The sequence below is a fragment of the Suricata suricatta genome, chromosome 17 (genome assembly GCF_006229205.1).
Source record: "Suricata suricatta isolate VVHF042 chromosome 17, meerkat_22Aug2017_6uvM2_HiC, whole genome shotgun sequence".
NCBI classification, from domain to species: Eukaryota; Metazoa; Chordata; class Mammalia; order Carnivora; family Herpestidae; genus Suricata; species Suricata suricatta.
The window spans coordinates 29460610-29481203 of NC_043716.1; the positions used below are offsets into that span (position 1 = coordinate 29460610).

The following is a 20594-nucleotide window of genomic DNA, read 5'->3' on the forward strand; positions in this document are numbered from 1 at the left end:
TGACTTCCATCTCTCCAATAACCTTCTCTAAGCTCGCCTGGAATGACTAATGTGATTGCAACGGTCTAACTCTGTGAAGTAGCACTCTTTCCACCCCCCACGGAGCTTATCCATCTATGAGCCATGTGAGAACTTGGCATTATTTTGAAAGCTAATTACCAGCAGGTTTTTGAGACAGGTGGAATTGGTTTCTGTCACCTCCCTTCTGCAGAGTAAGCAAAGGCTTCCCCAGGTGACCAGCAGGAGGCTGCAGCCTGGTCCTTGAGGTTCTGGGCATCTTTTACAAATGAGGGGCTTCCCATGGGTGGCCTGTCCTCTGAAGCAGCAGTCTGACACATGCACCTTGCTGGACAACGTTTCTTTAAACCTAGATTCATTGTTGCTTGGCTCCATGATGCTGCCAGCAACAGTCCGAAGCAGAAAACATTAGAATTAGAATAAGGCTCAGCACTTGGGAAATCCCTATGACATTTATGAGTTGTCATGACTGAGAAGGAAGAGGAAGAGTTCATGTTCAGTCATTTGTTACAGGAGGGGTCTGTGCCATTGAGAGAGGAGAAATTATCATTATTCCCAGAAATCTTTGTTTTCAAATAATTTTGCTCATTGCTAAGGAAGGTTTAAAATTCCAGAACCAACTTTAACTTTATTTTCAAGCCTGAGTCAGGCGTCAGGCAGCTACCTATAATAACTGAGTATGAGGGGATAGACCAAAAAAAGTGTATCACCTCTCTTCTCTGATTCCTCCTTTTGAAATGAGATATTTGTTTTCCTGAAGGCTAAACGATCGACTTGGTCTCTGAGAAGAGTAAGATGGAGAGGGCAGCAGAAGTGGAGAAAGGGGGGGTGGTATTACAAAGCAGCAAAGTACATGGGGTGGGGGACGGGGACACATAAAAATAGACCAGTGAGGGAAAACTGAATGGAAGAGGTCCATTTGTTTATTTTAACAGTGTTTGCCATTCCAGGAGGCTCGCTGCAGTTCCTTCCTTCGGTGGTTGGCCCTGGACCAACATCTGAAAGTCTTAGATCTTTGGAAAGGAAGATTTGGATAACAAAGTTGTTTTATCTGGGAGGGTAACTAGTTTACTCAAGAGTTCCAGAACTTTGGTTTTGATGTGATTACCTTGGCCTAAGTTTCTCTGTCGCAGGCGGTCCTGGCTGTGTTTACTGATTTAGTAAGAGGAACACGAGACCGTGGGCGGCTTGGGATGCCTCTCAGACATTGCTTCCATGTTTGGCTGATCGCTTTATTACCTGGGCACACTGAAGATGGCATAGATGGGGAAAAGTCAAATATTCTTTAAAGGTCCTATCTCTCTACACTCATAAGAGGGAAACAACACTTCTCTAACTTACTCCCCAAATAGACACTGCCGGGGATGTTCTGCCAAGGAGTGATGTGAAAGTGTGTTCCAAAGTGAAATGTAAGCTTGGCCCAGCGCCCAGCTCTTCACTGTATTTTGCACAGAGAGCTGCAGGCTGGTGTACCAAAGGAGCACATTTCTCTCCACGTGACCGCAAGAGCCAGGCAGCCCAAGCAGATTGCTTTGTGTTAATAAAATGTGATCTCTAGACGGTACACACCACCAGCCCTGTGGAAACGTGAGCCAGGGAGAAGGACCCAGGGAAACCCACGGTCCTGGCCAAAAAGGGACCACAGTCACTGGCAAACTCAGTTGTATCATGGCGAGGCATTCCAGGCCTGGCGAATGCAAAAATGAGAACAGAGTCAGGAAAAGACAAGTCAGGTGCTCAGGTGAAGGCTGCTTAAAAAATAAACATAATCCATGGAATCCCATAAAATATGATCCTATGCAAATATTTAGTTTTTCTTGGTGGGCCTTCACGGACACTTTCTCAAGATTTGGAGTATACCTGGGATTCTCGGCACCTCCCCCCAAACTGAGATTACCCCCAAATATGGCAGTTCAGCTCCTAGGTTAAACTGTGTATATTCTGATCTGGTGGAAGATGTGGCAAGCACACATATTTCTACTCCCTCACCCTACAGGGGCCCAGCAAATGCAGCCAACTTTCCATGAACCCTGGCAATCATGGGGAGGGAATCACAAGCAACTAAAGCAATCATCATGGCAAGGCCTGAACCATGAAGGGCTTGCTTTTGTGGGCAACTCCTGCCTCATGGCCCCTGTGGCCTTGACCTCCTCTGACCTCAGGAGGGATGGATTGTTCAGTGCCCCAAGCCCGTCAACCTGCAACTTTGGACAGAAGGTTCGCAGGCTGAGGAGAAAAAGGGGCTATTAGCCACCTCTGCTCATCGGGCCTCCTTTCAGCACAGTAGATCACTTAATCTCCAGGATTTTCCAATTCACTATGCCCTTTGGCCAGTTTGATCTTCCCAATTCAGAGAGTGTGTTGAGGCTGGAGGTACGAGGAGCTGAGTACCAGGACCTCAGGGAGCTTCCGAACCTCTTGGGGATTATTCTGGGGAATGCAGGACTTTACAGGCCAATGGGTTCCTTTGGTTGAAGGGAGTAGAAGGTCCTAGAAGACACTGCTCCTCCGCTCCCCTCCCTTGCAGCAGCCCAGCTCCCAGGCTCCTTGACCATGGGCAGGCAATCAGCCATAGCCAGCTAATTATGGAGCAGCTGAGTTGATGAGCACCTCCCAGGCCCAGGTGAGCCTTCATCTTGGTTAATCTGCAAACCAGTTAATCGGTCTCAGGATAATTGAAAGTTAATCGTATGCAGAACTCAAGTGCAGTCATTGGAAACAGTAGGAAACCACAATAGCAGAAGAAGTCAGGTCCACTCTCGGCAAACTCGCTCAGTCCACTCTTTTCTATATTTCTCCACAATGTTTAACCTCACCTCACCTCACTGCCTCACACGCTCTTGGACCCGCCCCGTGTCACACGGTAACCTTGATCCCAGGGAACACATAGTAAGTTCTCAATAAAATGCCATGATTATGAGTCCACTGGTGCAGGGCATGGGACTAAAGCTGGGAGAGGCTGGCTGGCTATGGGAAACATAATGGCAGGGGTGTGGGGAGGTGGGCTGTGAGAAGCATTAGGGGATCAAACATCAACAGGAAAGCAGATCAACAGCACAAAAACATCAAGTTCATTGTAAAACTGATGAGAAACAAACTTGGAATATTGGTTCATTAGCATGGGTAATGGAAGGTCATCTCAAGCCTCAGCAGACTGGTAAATTCTCCAATGCCTTCTTAAAGAAGGTGGGGCCACTTCTGTTTTAAATGTCAGGAATCACAGCGTGGAGCACTGGGAAGGCCCAGCCCCCTGGTCATTGCAAGGCCCAGGTTTCCAGGAAATCCACAGCCGTGACTGCTGGCCACAGCCTGCCAGGCTCGGTGGTGTGTGGCGGCCTTCATTGAAGCCGTGAGCACTGACCCAAGTCTGCCTTCCATGAGAGTATCCACTGGAACCTGATGGGGACTGCTGGCATTACAACTTCAGTCCACCTTGCAATTCCTGTCCTGTGACCACACTGCAGAATCAATAGTGTTCCCGTATTCTAGTCTATCAAACTAACCCAAATAAGCCTCCTGCAGAGAGTGAAATAGTACACATCAGGGGCTTGGAATAACACTCTTTCAGGACACCAGGAAGAGCCTTGGCCCAAGTCCCGAATCTTCTGCCCAGTGGAGGGACCACTACGAAAGGATCTTCCCTCCTGCTCTGTCAGGACAGCAAATACCTGGCACAAATACTGCCCACAGCCAACATCCTTAATTCATCACAGAACTCTTTCTGCTGAGCTCAGACCAAGCTTCAGTCTTTGAAGATGACATTCCAGGTACCTACCAATCCATAGTGGCTGGCTAGAAGGTGAAACCTGCTGATGTGGATTTGGTGGGGGGTCCCTACAAACCTGAGTCCAGACATGCAGAGGAACAAGGCCAAAGCAGATATGGCTACTGCCCTTCTGGAAAAGTTGCCATCAAAAGAACTAGCTGTGGGCTTTGGAGTTTCCCTTTCCCCCTGCCTCCTGCCCCCACCCCCTTGCCCCTGCTCTTTTTAAAAAATTATTTTGTCTGGCTAATAAACCACTGCTTAAAAAAAAAAAAAGAAAGAAAAATCTAACTCTTGGAGCAATAATTCCAGCCAGATAACTTGCTTCCAGGGTTACTCAGGAATGTTGAATACCAGGGAGAAGCCAGTGGTTCTCATTCAGAATGAAGACCGTTTTTAAGGAAGAAACGGGCTTCAATGCTGTTGCATTTTTTTCCAAAGGTGTCAAATGTCTTTTGCTTTTCAGCTTTAGTTTTTAAGCTCCCATCATTCCTTAGAGTGGCAGAATGTCAGGTTCTTAATCTGTCTACTTGCTTGGGAGCAGCTCCATCACCCCAAGAAGGCTTTGCATTTTTTTGCACCAAAATGTGAATGTTAGTCTTCCAGCTCACGGAGTCTTAGAACAGAGTCATCGAGCTAAAAATAACACCATGTTTTACAGATAAGAAAACCGAGGCCTTGAGAAATTCAGTGACTAGGGACATACAACCCAATCCTGGAAACTAGCTCTAGAGCCTCGATTTGGCCATCTCCAAATTCAGCACTCTTTGTAAATGGTCTACCTTCAAATGGTTGCCATATGCTTTCTCCTCTTGCCACCTAAAAGCCAATGGAAATAAGAATGCAAACCCAATTTACATTTTAATTTGAGTTTAGTTTGACCAATTTTCTAATTGGTTAACTTGGGTTATATTTATGACATACTTGTAAATGAGGACATAGATTATTCTCATCTTACAGATAAAAAAGTAAAACCCAGGAGGTTGACCACTTGCTTAAGACACTTAAGAGCAGAGCTGGGACTATAAATATGTAAATCTTCTCGTGTAGCTAGAGAAGAATCATGAGGCCTTGCAAAGACTCGGCCCAAAAACACAGAAATCTGGGAGTGAGAGTCCAAAGACTGAACTAAAATCTTTGTATTTATTTAAAGATTACTTTTAGGAAGTAATCTTTAAATACCAGACTCTCGCTCTGAATTAAAATTTACTGAGTGCTAACAATCCCAGGTCCATTCACTGATTAGCCCATTTACTGTAATTTAACCCTCATGATAATCCTGTGATTGGCTGCCACATTCCAGGTGAGGAAATGCGGGGGCTCATAATTTAAGTGACTTGCCCAAGGTATCATGGCTTCTCAGGAGACCTCCGACTCCAAATCCAATTTAGTTTAGTGCCTAAAGGGTCTAACCGCGACGCGCTCATGCTATTAGGACTGTGTTTCTTTGAATATCTTTATCAAAGCTTGTTATTTCTGCCTTGAAAATGATTTCATCCTGATCTCCATGGTTTTTGGCCACCGAGACATGCCCAAATTTATTTTTAAGCTGCCTGTAATCAGCGTGGAAGGGCTGATGAAGAAAAGAGAAGACGTACTTTGGTGATGTAGCCACACTATTCTTCAATCCTCTTGGGAGAGACTAAATTCCAGGAACCGACATCATTTCTAATAGGAGTTGATTTCCTACAACCTCTTGCATTAAGTGCTTAGTGCCATCCTGGCTTTAACACATAATGGGTACTGCTATGATTTCATATGCATTTAGCTGATTTAAACTTAGGAGCACCGTGCCCACTCTTTTATGAAAGCTCCGAGATATTTCATTAGATGTAAAAATATGCTCAGGGAGCCTTAGCTGGAATCAAGAGGGAGAAATCTTGCTTAGTTCGATGTATTTTGTTAATCTTAAGACAGGACTGTTGTACCTTGAAAAGCTTTATCCTGCCACACCCGTGTGTATAGTACACAACGTTCTACACCAAGACCCAGGCCAAGAGCGCCACATCTCTAATCTGGTTGAAAAACAAAGTCAGATCAGGTTAATCCCAATTCTGAGGTTAAACACCTTGGCATTGTCTCCTTTGTGTAAAAACTACTTTCACACTTTTCTCCGTTTTCTCAATTTCCTTATGTTCCCTTTCCCTTTCAACAGAAGGGTCCATTTTTCCTATCTGGGGGCCTCGCTGCCACTTTTCCATCTTGCAGGGAGAGTTAAGAAGAAAGTGTCTAAGAGATTTACACGGGGGGAAACGGAAGGCCAGGGAGAGAGCTACCCTTGGAGACCCATAATCCTGCCTCTCCCTACCCCAAAGCCCATCACCAACAACTCGGGGGATTGCTAGGTCTTCACGAAATGGCCCAAAGGTGTCACTAAAGAGAAAAAAGAAGAACCCCACTTCACAAACCTTATAGCATGTTGGGAAGACTTGAGAGTGCCCAAAAGAAATGTATATAAGTTCCACTTGTTCCTTTCTCCCCTCAAGCTCTTTTAGGCACAGGGTCGAAGGATGGTGGGGGGTAGAGAGGAAACACACAGCCCGGCCGGTGGCACATACATCTGTTAGCAGAGCCACCCAAGAAAGCAGGCGGCCCCAGGACCACAACAGGGATTTCCAGGTGGAATAGATCTTTCCACTTTGCGTCACCATTACCCTTTCTTCCCTACAATGACGTGGGAGGTGGGGAGCCACTTCCAGGCCATCGCTGCTGTAGCACAAGAGTCACTCCTCCTCAAGTGTCTGAAAGATGATGATGGAGGCCGAGGAAAAGAAAGAGCAGAACACAGAGCCAAGCGATGCAAGCTACCACTCAAATATTGAGCACCACTCAAGTGCTCCACATGTATCACCTCATTTGCTCCTCCAGGACTCCTCTGCGCAGGTGTGATCTCCCCCACTTCAGAGGAAACAAAAAAGGCAAAGAGTTGCAGGGGCAAGATCTAAGCTCAGGCCAGTGGTTTAACCCCCACCGTTATGCCGCCCTTTGATGCAGCGAATAGAAAACGAGAAACCAAGAGGAAGTTGCTCCACTAGATAGATGATTATCTCATTAGAGTCAAGAAGGAAAAACCATCCTTGGGTATTGGTCTAGGATATCCCCTCTGTTGGCAGGTAAATGAACAAAATTCCCCTTTTGGTTCCCTATACGTTCTGTATATGGAAATTTAAGTTTATGAATATAAAAGAAAAGCATGGTGGAGCAAATGGGGGAGGGAGGCAGAGAGAGAAACTGCAACAATTTGGTAGGAACATGGATTCACACAGCCACAAATGTCCAAAGGACAGATACTCTCTTGCAGTTTATTAATATACACTGTGATTACAAACATCAATTTATATACACACAGATAAGATCTTCAAAAACTATTTCATATTCAAATAAGTTAAATGTGCCTAAGATTATATTTGCATTAATTAACCTACTGGGCGATATTATTTTTCTTTTTGAGAGGTGGGGGTGGGGGCAGAGGGAGAGAGAGAATCTTAAGCAGGCTCCACACCCAGCACAAAGCCTGATGCAGGGCTCTATCTAATGACCCTGTGATCATGACCTGAACTGAAATCAACAATCAGACGCTCAACCAACTGAGCCACCCCGGTGTACCGATATCTTTCTTTATACAGAAGACAAAGATGTAAATTTCTGTTTAATCAATTAAAGATCAAGTGATTATAAAATCTGAATCAATGAGATGTGACTGTCAGAAAAGCTTAAGGGTAGAAAGAGAAACAGAATATAAATAAATTCAAATTGTTTCCCTTCACACCTAGTTTTGGTAGTAGTGAAATTTCTTTCATCTTCAAACTTGTAAGGAATCCAGTAACTAAATGCCACTAAATGGTCTATTCTGTTTGAGTAAATTTCACTTACAATGGTAAAAAATACTTATTTTTTGACACGGATGTATATATTATTTTAAAAATCATCCAGGTAGTTACTGGCCATTTGAAATAAACATACATTAGATTTTACCAGGAAATAAAAGACCCTCATCTCCCCTCGGAAAGTGTATTAATATAAGACAATCAATTGTAATGAAAACAATTCTGTGAAATTCTTAAGTGAGTTCTACAAATTTATCCTCAAAAAGTCTGTCTATCAAGGCTTAATTTCTCTGTTTACACACATTATATCATCACTCTTTTCCCTCTAAATCTTTCAGTGGTCTTTGGTCTCTTAAAAGCAATAGTATTTTGATTGAATGTGAGATCTCCATCCTATTTTTAAACTTTTCTCTAGTGAAAGCCTCCATAATCTTCTTAGTGATACTAACGAAGCCCAGCCCACAGCATAATGAATCCATTCTAAGGTGAACTAAGTCTTTTAAAGTCTCAAGCAGATGGAGTTTAACTGTTTGCCACTCTCCATATCTTGGGGTATTGAGATCTCTGATCTGGGTAATCTGATTACTGCATATCTAGATGATCTTGTTCATCTGGTTTATAGCATGGATTCCCATTGGTCCCCGGTGGGGATCCTTCCCCAAACAAACCTTCCCTTTTCCCATTCAATTCAATTCAACAGGCATTTACTGTGCATGAACGGACAGCCTTGCTTCTTAACTCTTTCCATTAAGTGCAGAAGCACTTCTAGAGCACCAACGAGTCTTTCCTTCTCTGTTCTGCTGTCCGGGCCTGGATTCCATAGCAAAGACATCAAATCAGACTGTTAAACCCAGAGCTAATTAGAAAAGAAAGCATTGCTCTTCCCCACTCAAGGAGTTTTCTGCCAAAGCACTTATTTTTGCTGATCCATTTATGCAATCCCACTTTCTAAGAGAACATTTTGTCACAGATGATTTAGTGTTGTAGCTCCCTGGAGCATCTTTCTGTAGCATGCACTCATTGTTTTTAGGAATCTACGGTCTCCCAGGCAAGATTTGAGAGGGAAAGAGGTTTAATTAGCCACAAGCCATCTCTCATTATAAGACCCCAAATTCCAAAGCATTCTTCCAAAAATCATTAATGACCAAAAAAATCGCCGATTAAACTTCTAAAACCAAAACTTTTCGGAACCTTGAGGCACAGGGGAACTGTGTGATTTTTCAGGAAAGAAAGTGAGACTGGATGCCCCTTATGAGCTGGATGGGCAGGGAGCTGAGACAGTAATGATATTTGTTAAACTCAGAGGAGAAGGATACAAACACTTTGGGAATTTCCACCCTCAGTCACGGAGAGTGTGTCTACCAGAAGTCTATTGAATAGAAACAAGTACTGTATGGTTTTCCCTCAACAGACACTCAATTCTGCCAACAGTCCTGTAATTGTCTATTGCACATACATAGATGAAGGTGAAATTGCCCAGATTGACTCTTTTTCTTTTCTTTTCTTTTCTTTTTTCTTTTAATTTTTATTTTTTAACATGAACCGGTTTGGATTAGGGCAACTCCCCCAGCTTTCTGTAGTCCTGGCTTGATACCAGAGCATACTTCAGGGGTATTTGGGAAGTCATGCATGTGCTACTTGGTGTCCCCACCCCGTCCCCCAAACCCTGTCCCTATAAGACACCCAAAGTCCCTTTACTCTAGCAGCATTCTCAGTAACACACACACACACACACACACACACGCGCACACACACACACACACACACACACACACACACACACACACACATCCTACATCCATCATACCTAAGCCTGATATGCAATTAATTCTGGTTTCAGGGAAGAAGGTAGCCACAAATACAAGGTCAGGACTTAAGAATGCAAAACTGTAATAATGATTCTTTGTCTCTCAGGAATAAAATTAATAAGCTGGCCAGAAACTTAGCTAAGTATTTTTAGCTCAATATTACTGCTGCAGGTAATCCTTATAATCAAGTACTGTTTGTAGCAGTGAGGCTTCAATGTCTTCTTTTTCTCACATGCATATATATATACACATAACAGCAGCAACAACAATACCAACAAAAACACACTCAGAAGTCAGTTCAATACACTTGTTTGCAAACCTAGTAAGCTTATAACACAGAGGCATTTAAAAGTGATGAATGTTAATGGGTTGGGTTTATTAAAATCTAATTTTCTACTCCTGTGAGACCAGGCCTGCTTTTGGACTTTTAAATTCTGAACCATTCAAATCCCTCAAACTATTTTCTTGCCAAAGAGTGTTTCCCCCAATCACTAAAATCATAAAGCCCAAAATGATGGGCTTTATAAGTGAAATCTAAACCCTTTGTTTTTGAATTACTTTCCCTAGATCATTAGAACACTGTGTTTAGAAAAGCTGTTTGATGTTCAAGGGAGAGTTATTTATTTTCAAAATAATAATAATAAGGAAGTCCCGGTTTGCCAGAGGAAACTATTGTGGAGTATCTAAAAATGTTTCAAATCCAACCTTGAACCCAAGTGGAAATGTCCACATGCCACTTCCCTCCTCTCAAGCCTTCAATGGCTCCCCACTGCCTCGTGGATCAAGTTCAAGCTCTGAAGCCTGGCACTCCTGGAGCTGCTGGGCACCCGCCCCTCCAGACCCCTCTGCCGACTCCTTCATGTGAATTTCCTGCACCAGCCGAACTGGGTCTACACCTTGTTCTCTAAACACCCTGCGGATGTTCCTGCCTCTACACTGTGTGCAGGGGCTGCCCACTCACCACTCTGGTTCTCCACACCCCTCACTCCCAGACTGACACAGGCTCCAACTCTTCCAAGAACACATGCCTCGGGCGCTCTTGCCCTGGGCGCTGGCTGCTTCCTGTGAGGTCTGGCCCTTCATTGTCTGCCCTGCTCCCTTATTTATTTTTAAACACTTTACTCACTTTCCTGATTACTCTTCCCTCTCCTCTTTTCATCAGACACTGGAGGCCTCTCTGTCCCCATCATTTGGCACCAAGGACATGCTACGCTGTCCTGTCATTCATCCTTTCACCTAACAGTTTCATCTTCCCTACTAAATTGCCATCTCTTTGAGGCCAGAAGCCAAGTGGTACCCTTGTCTGTCTTCCCCAGGGCACACCACAAAGTGAAAGCTGATGCTATCTCTGGGGAGCATCCACACTGCTCCTAAAAATTCCTCTGTTGCTCCCTAACCTTCAAATCAGAGAAAAAGGAAAAGTAACAGAACTGACTCATGGTAAAGGCTGGCCTACCATGTGCCAGGTGCCATGGTGGACCCTTGTGCACATTAGCTTTAGAAACCTCACCTAAGCCCAACAAAGATGCTACTCTACAGATGAGAAAATGAAGGTGAAGGAGGAGTAAGGATTTATCCAGTATGGGGCCATTTGGGGGCAAGAGGAAATATTACTCTGGAATGCTTATGCAAAGTATTGCCTCTAAGTGGGGGCGTTGAACTAGCCCTCTCTCCTCCAGCACCATACATAATATGCCTTACGGCTTCTTTATCTCCTGAGGTCATTATATTGTCTTCAAGTATAATTACTTACTTCGTGTTATTAAAAATTCAATAGTAACATCATTTGATTGATTTTACTAGCAAATGTGTCATGGAGAAACCTTCTAATCAGGAACTTCTTTGAACTGCATTTTGTTTGTTTCAGTTTTCACCTCAGGAGCAAGGAGGAATGCATACAGGTTACAGTTTAGCTACCCCGGGGTTACCTAAAACTCAGAGGCTAAGCTGGGTAAGCAAGACTCGGCAGAAAAGCAGAGCACAAATTCAAATGCCTTGACCACAGGCCTTAATGGGCGAGGACAGGAAGCGTATACAGACCTGTTTGGAGACCAATGCTGGTCCTCCGGTGAGAAAGATCAGGTGGTAAGGAGAATGCCTCACACAGCAGCTGTTATTGATCACTTACTGTGTGCAAAGCACTGTGCCAAGTACTCGCACCAGCTCACAAGACCTTCCACGGTGCCATGAGGCCAATCCAGAGATTATTTCAAAGTCCCAGATGGGAAATCCGAAGCAGATCATTTCAATGACCTGCCTGAGACCATGAGCAAACAGGACAGACCGGGTTCACACCCGGGTTTGTTTGTTTATTGGATCTTAAGCTCTAAAACATTGCTATCCTGCCCGTAGAGAGTGGTCTCCAACACTGGGCATTCTGACAGATGCTATGAAGGGTAAGCTGGTGAGCACCTAGGGCCTAAGGAAATTTAAGTTTGTTCCCAAACAGTGGTTTAGTGGCTTCAGGTCAAGACATTTGCTGAAATAATATCAAATAGAACACATGAACAATATTCTCAACCATTTCCATAACAGAATCCAGTGCAGACCTTGTGTTTCCCTGTCCCTCTCATATTCTTTTTTTCCCAATGTTTTCTTTTTTTTTTTTAAATCTTATTACTACGCCAGCTACTTTCCCTCTTCCCTCCATTTTCACTGCTGAGACATTTAAAAAAATGGCTCCTGGGTAAGAGTGATTAGTGCAGTTGCAGGAGAGGGTCCCAGAGAATCCTAATAAATCACTGCTGTCTTTTCATCCCCCAGCTTTCTACATCAGGATGCTATCAATGCCTTTCTCTCCCCACCTTTCCCACCCGTCTCTCTCTCCTCTACCTAGTTCTGTCTTCATATTGCTATTTTTCTAGTCTGGTAGGCACAGTGCTCAACTAGAAAGACTCTGCCAAGACCCTTGGCAGGAGCTGGCCTACAGGAATCCTGCCCACCACCGCGGTGCAGAGAAGACGGGGCCGCTGGGCAGACAGGCGGGAGAGAGGGCCGGGGCTGGGGTCTGGCTACAGGGCTGGGCCGAGCAGGTTTCCCTGGCATATGAACTGCCCTACAGAGCTCAGCTTTCTCCTGCCAGGGTCGGGATTACAATTTCTTGCTGGCACTTGTTGTAGTTGGCCTGGGAGGAGAAGCAAGGGTTGGGATGGGGGGACGGAAGCAAGCCAGCACACCACCCAGGGTTGGGCAAGCTCGACAGGGCACAGCCACGTGCCTGAAGCACACGGTCATGCAGGCAGGCGGCCAGGGTTGCCAGGGTTCGCCGGAGAGCCAGGGGGAGGGGAGCAAGGGGGGTGCTGGGCACCGAGTGAGTGGCTGTTTCCATACTAGCAGACTAGGAGCTGCTAACCCAGAAGCAATGCTGCTGGGTTAACACCAGGAAGTCACTTGTCCTAACCCAGAATGAAGGAGAAAAGTCAAGCAGAATAAGGATTGGGCATGCTGGAGAAAAAAAAAATGCATGTCCTATTTTTGCAGAGAGAAGGGGACTGGATGAAACAAATCCCTATGGAGAAAGGGGGTTGGGAATCCAGTGGAGTTCTTTCCGGACTCCCATGCCACTCATATCAGAACAACAGCTCCAGGCACTGAGTGTTCATGTGCCGTACACGGTGCCAAACTCTGTCAGGTGTTACCTCATTTCACCCTGCAAAACCCCATGGGAGGGGGACAATCATCTCCATTCCACTGACACATAAACTGAGGCTTAAAGAGGTTGGGGAGTTGATACTATGTTGGACGTGAACCCAAGCCCCCCAAGGTCCAGGGTTTATGATTTGAACCACCACCCTGCTTTCCATACCTCTCTGAAAATACCTCTTGCCAGGAGACTAGAACACCATCCTGGGAATGTCACAACAGGTCAAAGCCAAGAGAGCAGGGCAAGCCTGTCCTCTACAGGGTGTGGCAGGGAAGATAAACTCTAACAAGAAACAAGTCTGCCGGACTCCAGAAGAAAGCAGGACTCTCTCCCCTTGATGATGTCCTTGATCCCGGTGAACGCAGAACACTTGCAAGATACTTGAGGCGCAGTGCAGGGCAGCCATCGATCACGATGCTCCCGACCTACGGACCTACCAATGTGCGGGGTGGGAAAACAGAACCTCATGCCCTTCCGGAGAGAGCGAAACTGAAGCTTCTTCTCATAATGTGGAGAAAAGCAAGAGAATGCTGTGGCCTGGGCAGGACCTCCCATAATCCCAGAACCACCAGCGCAGATCTCCCCTCTGTCATTACCCAGATCCCAGGGCCAGCATGTTCCTTCTGCGCCAAAACCTTACCACAAAGGAAGGTCGGCGGAAACAGAACACAAAGTCCATCCTGCAAAGGTATGACGGAATTCTCCCCCGTCTCCCCACTCCTCTCATACCGCCCACTTACGCCTTGCTCTTCCTACACACTGCCACACGGGAGGGTTTTTGCTTCTCTCTGTCACCAGCCTTCATCATGACCTGGTCTCTGTGCTCGGAACTAGAAAGACAGCCTTCTTAATTCTCGCCGAATATGGGTCTAACAGTGGCAGGACACCCCCAAGCTATTCAAAGAAAAACCACCAGAGGAAACGATTTCAAATCTGGCTTTACAAGCATGTGATTTAAAAATAACTCTGCCTTTGTCTGCTACAGATGACTTTCCCTAAAGGGACTGCTGTCCTTAAAGCAATCGCTCAATTCTCTGGGCAAACAGATTCTTATTTTTCCAGTACCCAGCACATACCTCCAGGAGTGCACCCCCGGGTGCCATCTCTGATAGCATCTGAAAAGGCAAGCAGCAAGTTGGGCAGGGTGACTTCTGCCGGCTCGGCTGACCTGCTGCCAGACCATCCGGGATGCTGCCCTTTGGATGACAGAGGACACCGTGCAGGGGGCTACAGCATCCAGCAACCACCACTCTGCCTTCATCAAGATGTCAACCCAGAAAGCTCAGCCATCACCCCATAGCCACAGGAGGACTCCACTGATTCCTGAGCTACTTCTTCAAGGAAAACTGTATTTCATTGGATATTTGATTTACTCTTTGATCAGACAGTAGACAGAGGATTAAGGATGGGTGCCCAAAGCAGGAAAGTGGGTTGGGGGGCAGTCATGGTAAACAGTAAGAGAATTCATAACTGTCCCGAGACACATTTGGGGTAGACCTAGAAAAGCATTAGTTGTCAGCCCATGGCTTAATTTCCTTTCGACCAGACAGGTGGCCCTAATGACACAATGCTACTGAGCATAACTCAAAAGATGCATGCTGAGCAATTACAGAAAGCAAATGTTCAATAAAACTGCTCTGCAATTACCTCCTGATTTGCTGGATGTCATAGTTTTATCAAATAACAGTGTAGAACTATGCTCTTATTAACACGATATTTCTTCTTTGGCAACCTAATGCCACCTGACCTTCTCAAAAGTTCAGCCAGAAAGCAAAAAGCATCCGTATGTGTGTGTGTGTGACAGGGTCCTGAGTCATGCTTAGGGTAACTACATCATTTTGCTGTCCAAACTGAAAGTTCTCAACAGGAGTGATTCTGCCCCCAGGGGACATGTAGCAGTGACTGCAAGGGGCAGGGGTGTGCCTGGCATCTAAGGGATAGGAGCCAGGGATGCTGCCAAACATCCAACAATGCACAGGACGCTGGTCCATGGCAAAGACTTACCTGAAGCCTCACCAGTGCCAAGGTTGGGAAATCTTGGTCTAGACTGAAATGATACAATTCCCAGAATGCTCAAGGCTACATGTGTGTTCTTCCCTTCTGAGGACACCCTTTCATCAAGATCCACTTGGCATGTCTATTCCGGTCACCACTGTGATTACATGGGACAACTAAGAACTGTCTTCCTTTTTAGTTTTGTTGGTGATATACCAATCATCAAGTCTACATTCCTTAGATTTTAATTTTGCATAGAATCTTTATAATGACCAACACTGTACGGGCTGCTACAGCAGAGAGTCATTGTCTCTGTACTTGGTATCTGAAGACAACCTATAGCTTTTTTCCCCTTTTTGTTAGGAGTATTACTGAGTTTCCAATTCAAAACCGAAGATTATTGTGAAGTATGTTTCTGTTATCAAACCCCCCAAAACAAAAAAACAAAACAACAACAAAAACATTCAAATAAAGAGCTTATTTCTAGATTCCAGTTCCCCCTTGGATCCTCGTACCTTTCCTGACACCCGATGAAACAATTTCTGTGGAATTTCAGAAGCTCTTTGTTACGGATTGCAAACCTGACTGGGGCATCCCAAGTGTTTGAGTCACTGATTAATTGCCGATTCTAACGAGTTCTGACAAATGACTTTTAAGGAGTCCTCCAAATTTAAAACCTTAATTCTTGATTGTCACCAGGAACCAAGATGGAATCCAATGTTCGCATGCCTTTGGGGGAAAATTATAGTATTTCTAACATGGCACACATCTCGTATTTGCCAGGAGGGGGAGAAATGCTTGTCAATTGAGTATAAATGTTAAGGCTGGACTAACTATTGGCCAAAATCTCTTGATATTTGTCTCCAGAAGGGAAGAGGATTATAAACTTTCCTAAGTACCTTAAGAAGGAATTTCAGAAGACAGGATTGAAATCAATGATAAAGTTGACACAGATAATAATAATGACAACTGTTAATAGTAATTTGACCATTTATACATATTATATATAATTCTCACAATAACCCAATCAAATAAAAATTATATCTTTCAGAGGGAAGGGAAACTGAGACCTCAAGAGGTTACATCACTTTTTAAAGCTACAAAGTCGTTAAGTCTCATTCTACAGAGCAGAGTGACTGAGCTACAGGGCACCTTCTCATTGGGGCTCCAGCCCTTCCTCCCTGGTTTAAATGGTTATTTCACTGATTATCTGTTCCTGGAAGGAAACAAAACCGTCGCACTGTCCATTCCAAGAAGCAAGGGCTTGAGCCCACATCAAGGAATGTGTTCGCAAGCTTCTGCAAGCTCCTGGGGTGTTCAGAAGTTAAAACCTAATTCCATTCCAGCCAGTGGCCTTGAGTTATCTATCATTCAAAGTAGGTTTCGGAGCAGGGGGCCAGCACAGAAAGACGTTAACTCCAATACTAATATTTCAAGGCAGGGGTGTTTTCTTCCTCCTTTGCATCATTTCCTTCCATTTTAATCTCGCTCTGCATGTCATAGAAATTCTATGCAAGGTGAGGACACAGAGGTCACGAATGATCTCAAGCACAAATCCCCCATTGTCCTGCTTTCTGTCTTCCCCTGCAGCAAAGGCCCTCAGCTTGGTGACCTTCCTGACAATTTATCTGGCTGAATCTTTGTTCCTGGTTACCTGTGCACGCAAAATGGTCTTTCTTCCTGTTCATTTTGCACTACAGAGTTCTAACAGCATGAAGCCAGGGCTGAGCCGCCCCAAACCGTGTCTCTATCTGAGCACTGAGCCGTGGGTTTTGAAGTACTAGACATTTTGGGTGATGTTTCTGATGATATTTCAGCACCATTTACAGCCAACCTTGCGGGCTTTGATAGACATGGAGTAAGTATGATGAACAGGTGAAAATGGAAAATACCTGTAAGAACAATTTCGTGTACAGGAAAAACAGAGTTCTGGCCCTGAAGAAGGCTAAGCCACACTTACAGTGAGAGGTGCTTTTAGAGTCAATTTCTCAGTCAGTAAGAACACAGGAGGAAAAGGATGAAAAAGTGATCAGCCCCCCACCCCCAACTCACATTTTCCCTCCTTCAGATGAGAGAGAAATAAACATAGGTGAACCACAGCCTTAGAGAGAGTCTACCCACATCATTCAGCATGGTGCATATCAGGTATTGGGGAGAGAGGGGGAGGGGAAGGGGAAGGAGGTAGATGGGTGCCTACAGCATCCAAACCATTAACTGTAGCCTGGTGTTTCTTAAACTGCAGCCGGCGGATCAACTGCAACAGAATCACCCAGGTTCAAAGTGCATATTCCTACGCACTCACCCCAGACCTGAAAAATCAGGATTTCTAAGGATAGGCCCATAGAATCAGCATTCAGCGGACTCTCCCGGAGAAACAGATGCTCCCTGCTGCGGGACAATCATGGCTGTGGGTGAAACACAAGATTCCCCTTTCAGAGCCAGCCAAAGTCTCCCTGATCGCCAAGATATTTCTGCTATCCCCGTCCGGCCCCTCCCTGGCACCCTCTTGCCCATCTGAGGGGAGAATCTTTTTAGAATTTACCTGGTCTGATGGGGCTCTGCATACAGTTTGGGGACGGGATGCCAGGGTGAAGGGGTGCAGAGGCCCGACTGCTGAGGTCCATGACGGAGGGGGCCGTGGAGGAAGCCGGCTGTAGCCCCGGAGGGTGAGGGCTGTGGTCATGCTGCGACGGGCTGGGGGGAATGCCGTTTTCCGACAGAAACTCTTCCAGGTCCATGTATTCCAACTGGAAAGTATCTCCGTCATAGGGAAGGGTTTTGTCCCATAAGGTGGGTCCCAAGAACGCCGACTGGGGGACCGTCGGACTATTACTCTCATCATCCAGCTTCTTTTCCTTGTCTTTATCTTTACTAAATGCTGCAGAAAAGGGGGAAAGTTGGACTTAACAAAGGGAAAAAAAAACCCAAAAACGTGGCTTTTTTTTTTTTTTTTTAAATCGCCCGTCCTGGCCTCTGCTACAAAACACCACCTTCACTGTTCTCACAAACCCCAGGGATCTTCTCTGGCTGCTGGCTTTTGTGGATCTAGAGTTAAAAGTTCAGACAGGACATGGATCTCTGCCTGTTTTTCAACATCTTCCTATTTACTTTGGAAGCAAGCACTCCTTGGGACACGGCTACAGACTGATTTAGGATATAAACAAGGGAACACAGTTTTCAGTACATTATTGGAGGAGACAAAGAATTCAGATCTACAGTGGCAAAGGAACACCTGCCGTGACATACAATTGCTATGATTTTTAACAAAACAGCCAGTAACCAGGTATGATTTCCCTTCCACGAAATTCATTACAGTAACAATATGAGGTCATTCAGACTCAGCCAGTGAGCTAGAGATTCTAATGTTGGTATAGCAGGGACTCATGCATTGAAAACCTACTACATACTTGATTCTTTACATAGATTATCCCCCCAAATCTCCCTATAAACCTGCAAATCACTAGTATACCCATCTATAAAGAAATAGAGGCTCTGAGACTTAAAGGAACTTGACCAATGCCTCACATTGGCAGAAGAGAAGACAGAACTTCCCGAACCCACATATGTTTGCTTTTAAAGCTGCTGAGGCACCTTGCATTTTACAAAAGGAGGTTTTTTTTTTTAAGTGTTTTCTTCCTCCTCTTCCCCAAAGGCTTAAATAGGATCCAATTCACAAAAATTATACATGTATGCAATCTGTCAAAAGCACAGCTATGGGAAAGCTCATTACATACCTATGAAGGAGGTATGTCCTACCTGGAAGTACCGCTCACCCCAGGACGTCTTTAAACAGTGCTCTGGATTTTGCCCATTCTAGTACTCAGGCGAGGGTGGAATCTGGGATCAGGGAATCTGGCTTCTGAGTTTCTTCCTCAGAGAAACACAGCCTCCGCTGCCATCCATTCTAATCCTCTAGTCTCATCTCCTGAGAATCTGACTTAAAACACCCACAGATGCAAAAGACTGCAGGCAGCACCTTCCTCCCAAGTGCTACTCCCTAAAGGAGAGTTAAGAGGGAAGCTATGTTTTGCAGACTTCGAACCAAACCCCTCAACTCCTGCAATGCAACAGGTTGCCCCCTGCTAGGAGAGAAGATGCGAGTACTCCCAAGCTCTTGGTAGCCAAATGATCTTTCAAGACTTTTACACTCTAAGCCGCATCGTTTGCATTTGCTATTGTGGTATCGAAGGCATGAAACCGCATCAGCCCAACTGACAAGTCCCTGGCGGCACCAGCTCAGTTCGGCGCCTCCTCGCCCGACCCCTCCTCTCCCGCTCCGGCCAAGGTTGCCTGCGGAGGTTTGGGACTTACCAAGAAAGGGCTCGAGCCAGAGGCGGCTCCTGCGCGGTTACACGTGAGCCTGCTCCGCTCTCCCCTCCCACCAGGAAAAGTGCACGGGGAAAGTGTCAGGGCTGGAGGCGTGCACAGCTTCCCGCCCCGAGACCACTCCCCGCCCCCCTCCACCGCCAGCCCCATCCCCCACCCCCCTTTTTGAATTACCCTTCGGTGGGAAAACACGCGTCTAGGCTCACACCTCGCAAGTTGCTGATGCTAACGAACACAGAAACAGTAGCGCGATCCCAATACCCGGGTTACGCTGCGAGACCACCCCCCAGCAATAGAACCGGGCCGTCTGGTTTCCCCTCCCCAGACCGGGCAGCTCTGCCCTTAGCGCAGGCGGTTTCACTCTGCGTGCCGGTGACCCTCAATCTAGGGAGCACTGACCTGTCAAGTTAGGACTCCCACCTGCGCCGCAGGACCGGGACCCAGGGAGCTTGGGTCGGTCCCAGCGCTATTTTAAACGTTGCTTGGTGAGGGGATCCCCCACTTTGGGGGGAAGAGGGAGGATGATGGGTGAGCTCCTCAAATTTCATCAAAGCAGGGATAGGGTGCCAGGGGACAGGGAGGGAGGGGATGGATGCTCCAGCAGGGCAGCCCAGCCAAGGAAGGGGACCCCAGGGAGCGTCCTTTCATCCCAGAGCGGGGCAGCCAGGAAGGCAGCGCTCACCGTCTTCGTGATGAAGGGGGAGCTTCAGCGGGTTCTCCAACAAGGACCTGAGCACGCCGTAGGGAGGTGGAATAAAGGTGGGATTCAGGGGGAGCTGTCGGGACATTTTCTCCATCGCGATGCACTCAAATGTTTTTCTTAAAAAAAAAACAACCCAACCACCCCCCAAAATGTTGCTGAGCTTTTTCCTCCGTTCTTGCCAAAAGTACTCGCTTTCAAGGCGGTGGAGACAAGAAAAAATTACTTATATCTTTAAAAATACATCTGCATGAGAAAATAAAAACAAAAAACTTTCGGGTTCCCAGTGCAGGCGGTCCCCGGAGAGCGCGCCAAGTGCCCGCAGGCTCCTCGGCGACGTGCAGGATGCTCTCACCTGCCTCGAACCCCTCGTCCTGCAAAATAATTCAAAATTGCGAAAAAGAAAGAAAAATATGCAGATGGCTGCAGAAGGGCGGAAGGCACCGCGCCGGCCGGCCCCCACGCGCCTGCACCCGAGGCTGGGCGCCGTCCCACCCCACCCCCCACCCCGCGC

The 20594-nt window shown here is 46.1% G+C and overlaps 1 protein-coding gene across 2 annotated transcripts in view; it reads right to left on the minus strand.

Annotated features, from left to right (window-relative positions):
• Positions 1-20562, minus strand: part of HLF (HLF transcription factor, PAR bZIP family member) — a 51333-nt gene extending 30771 nt beyond the window's left edge. The window contains exons 1-2 of one of the 2 annotated variants that reach the window (XM_029927862.1): positions 20063-20562; positions 17597-17932 (exon numbers count right to left, since the gene is read on the minus strand). In XM_029927862.1, coding sequence (XP_029783722.1) covers positions 17597-17932; positions 20063-20177 — 451 coding nt within the window. In that variant the 5' untranslated portion in view covers positions 20178-20562. The remainder of the gene's footprint in view (positions 1-17596; positions 17933-20062) is intronic. The other variant, XM_029927863.1, reaches the window with a different exon arrangement.
• Positions 20563-20594: the final 32 nt, after the last annotated feature.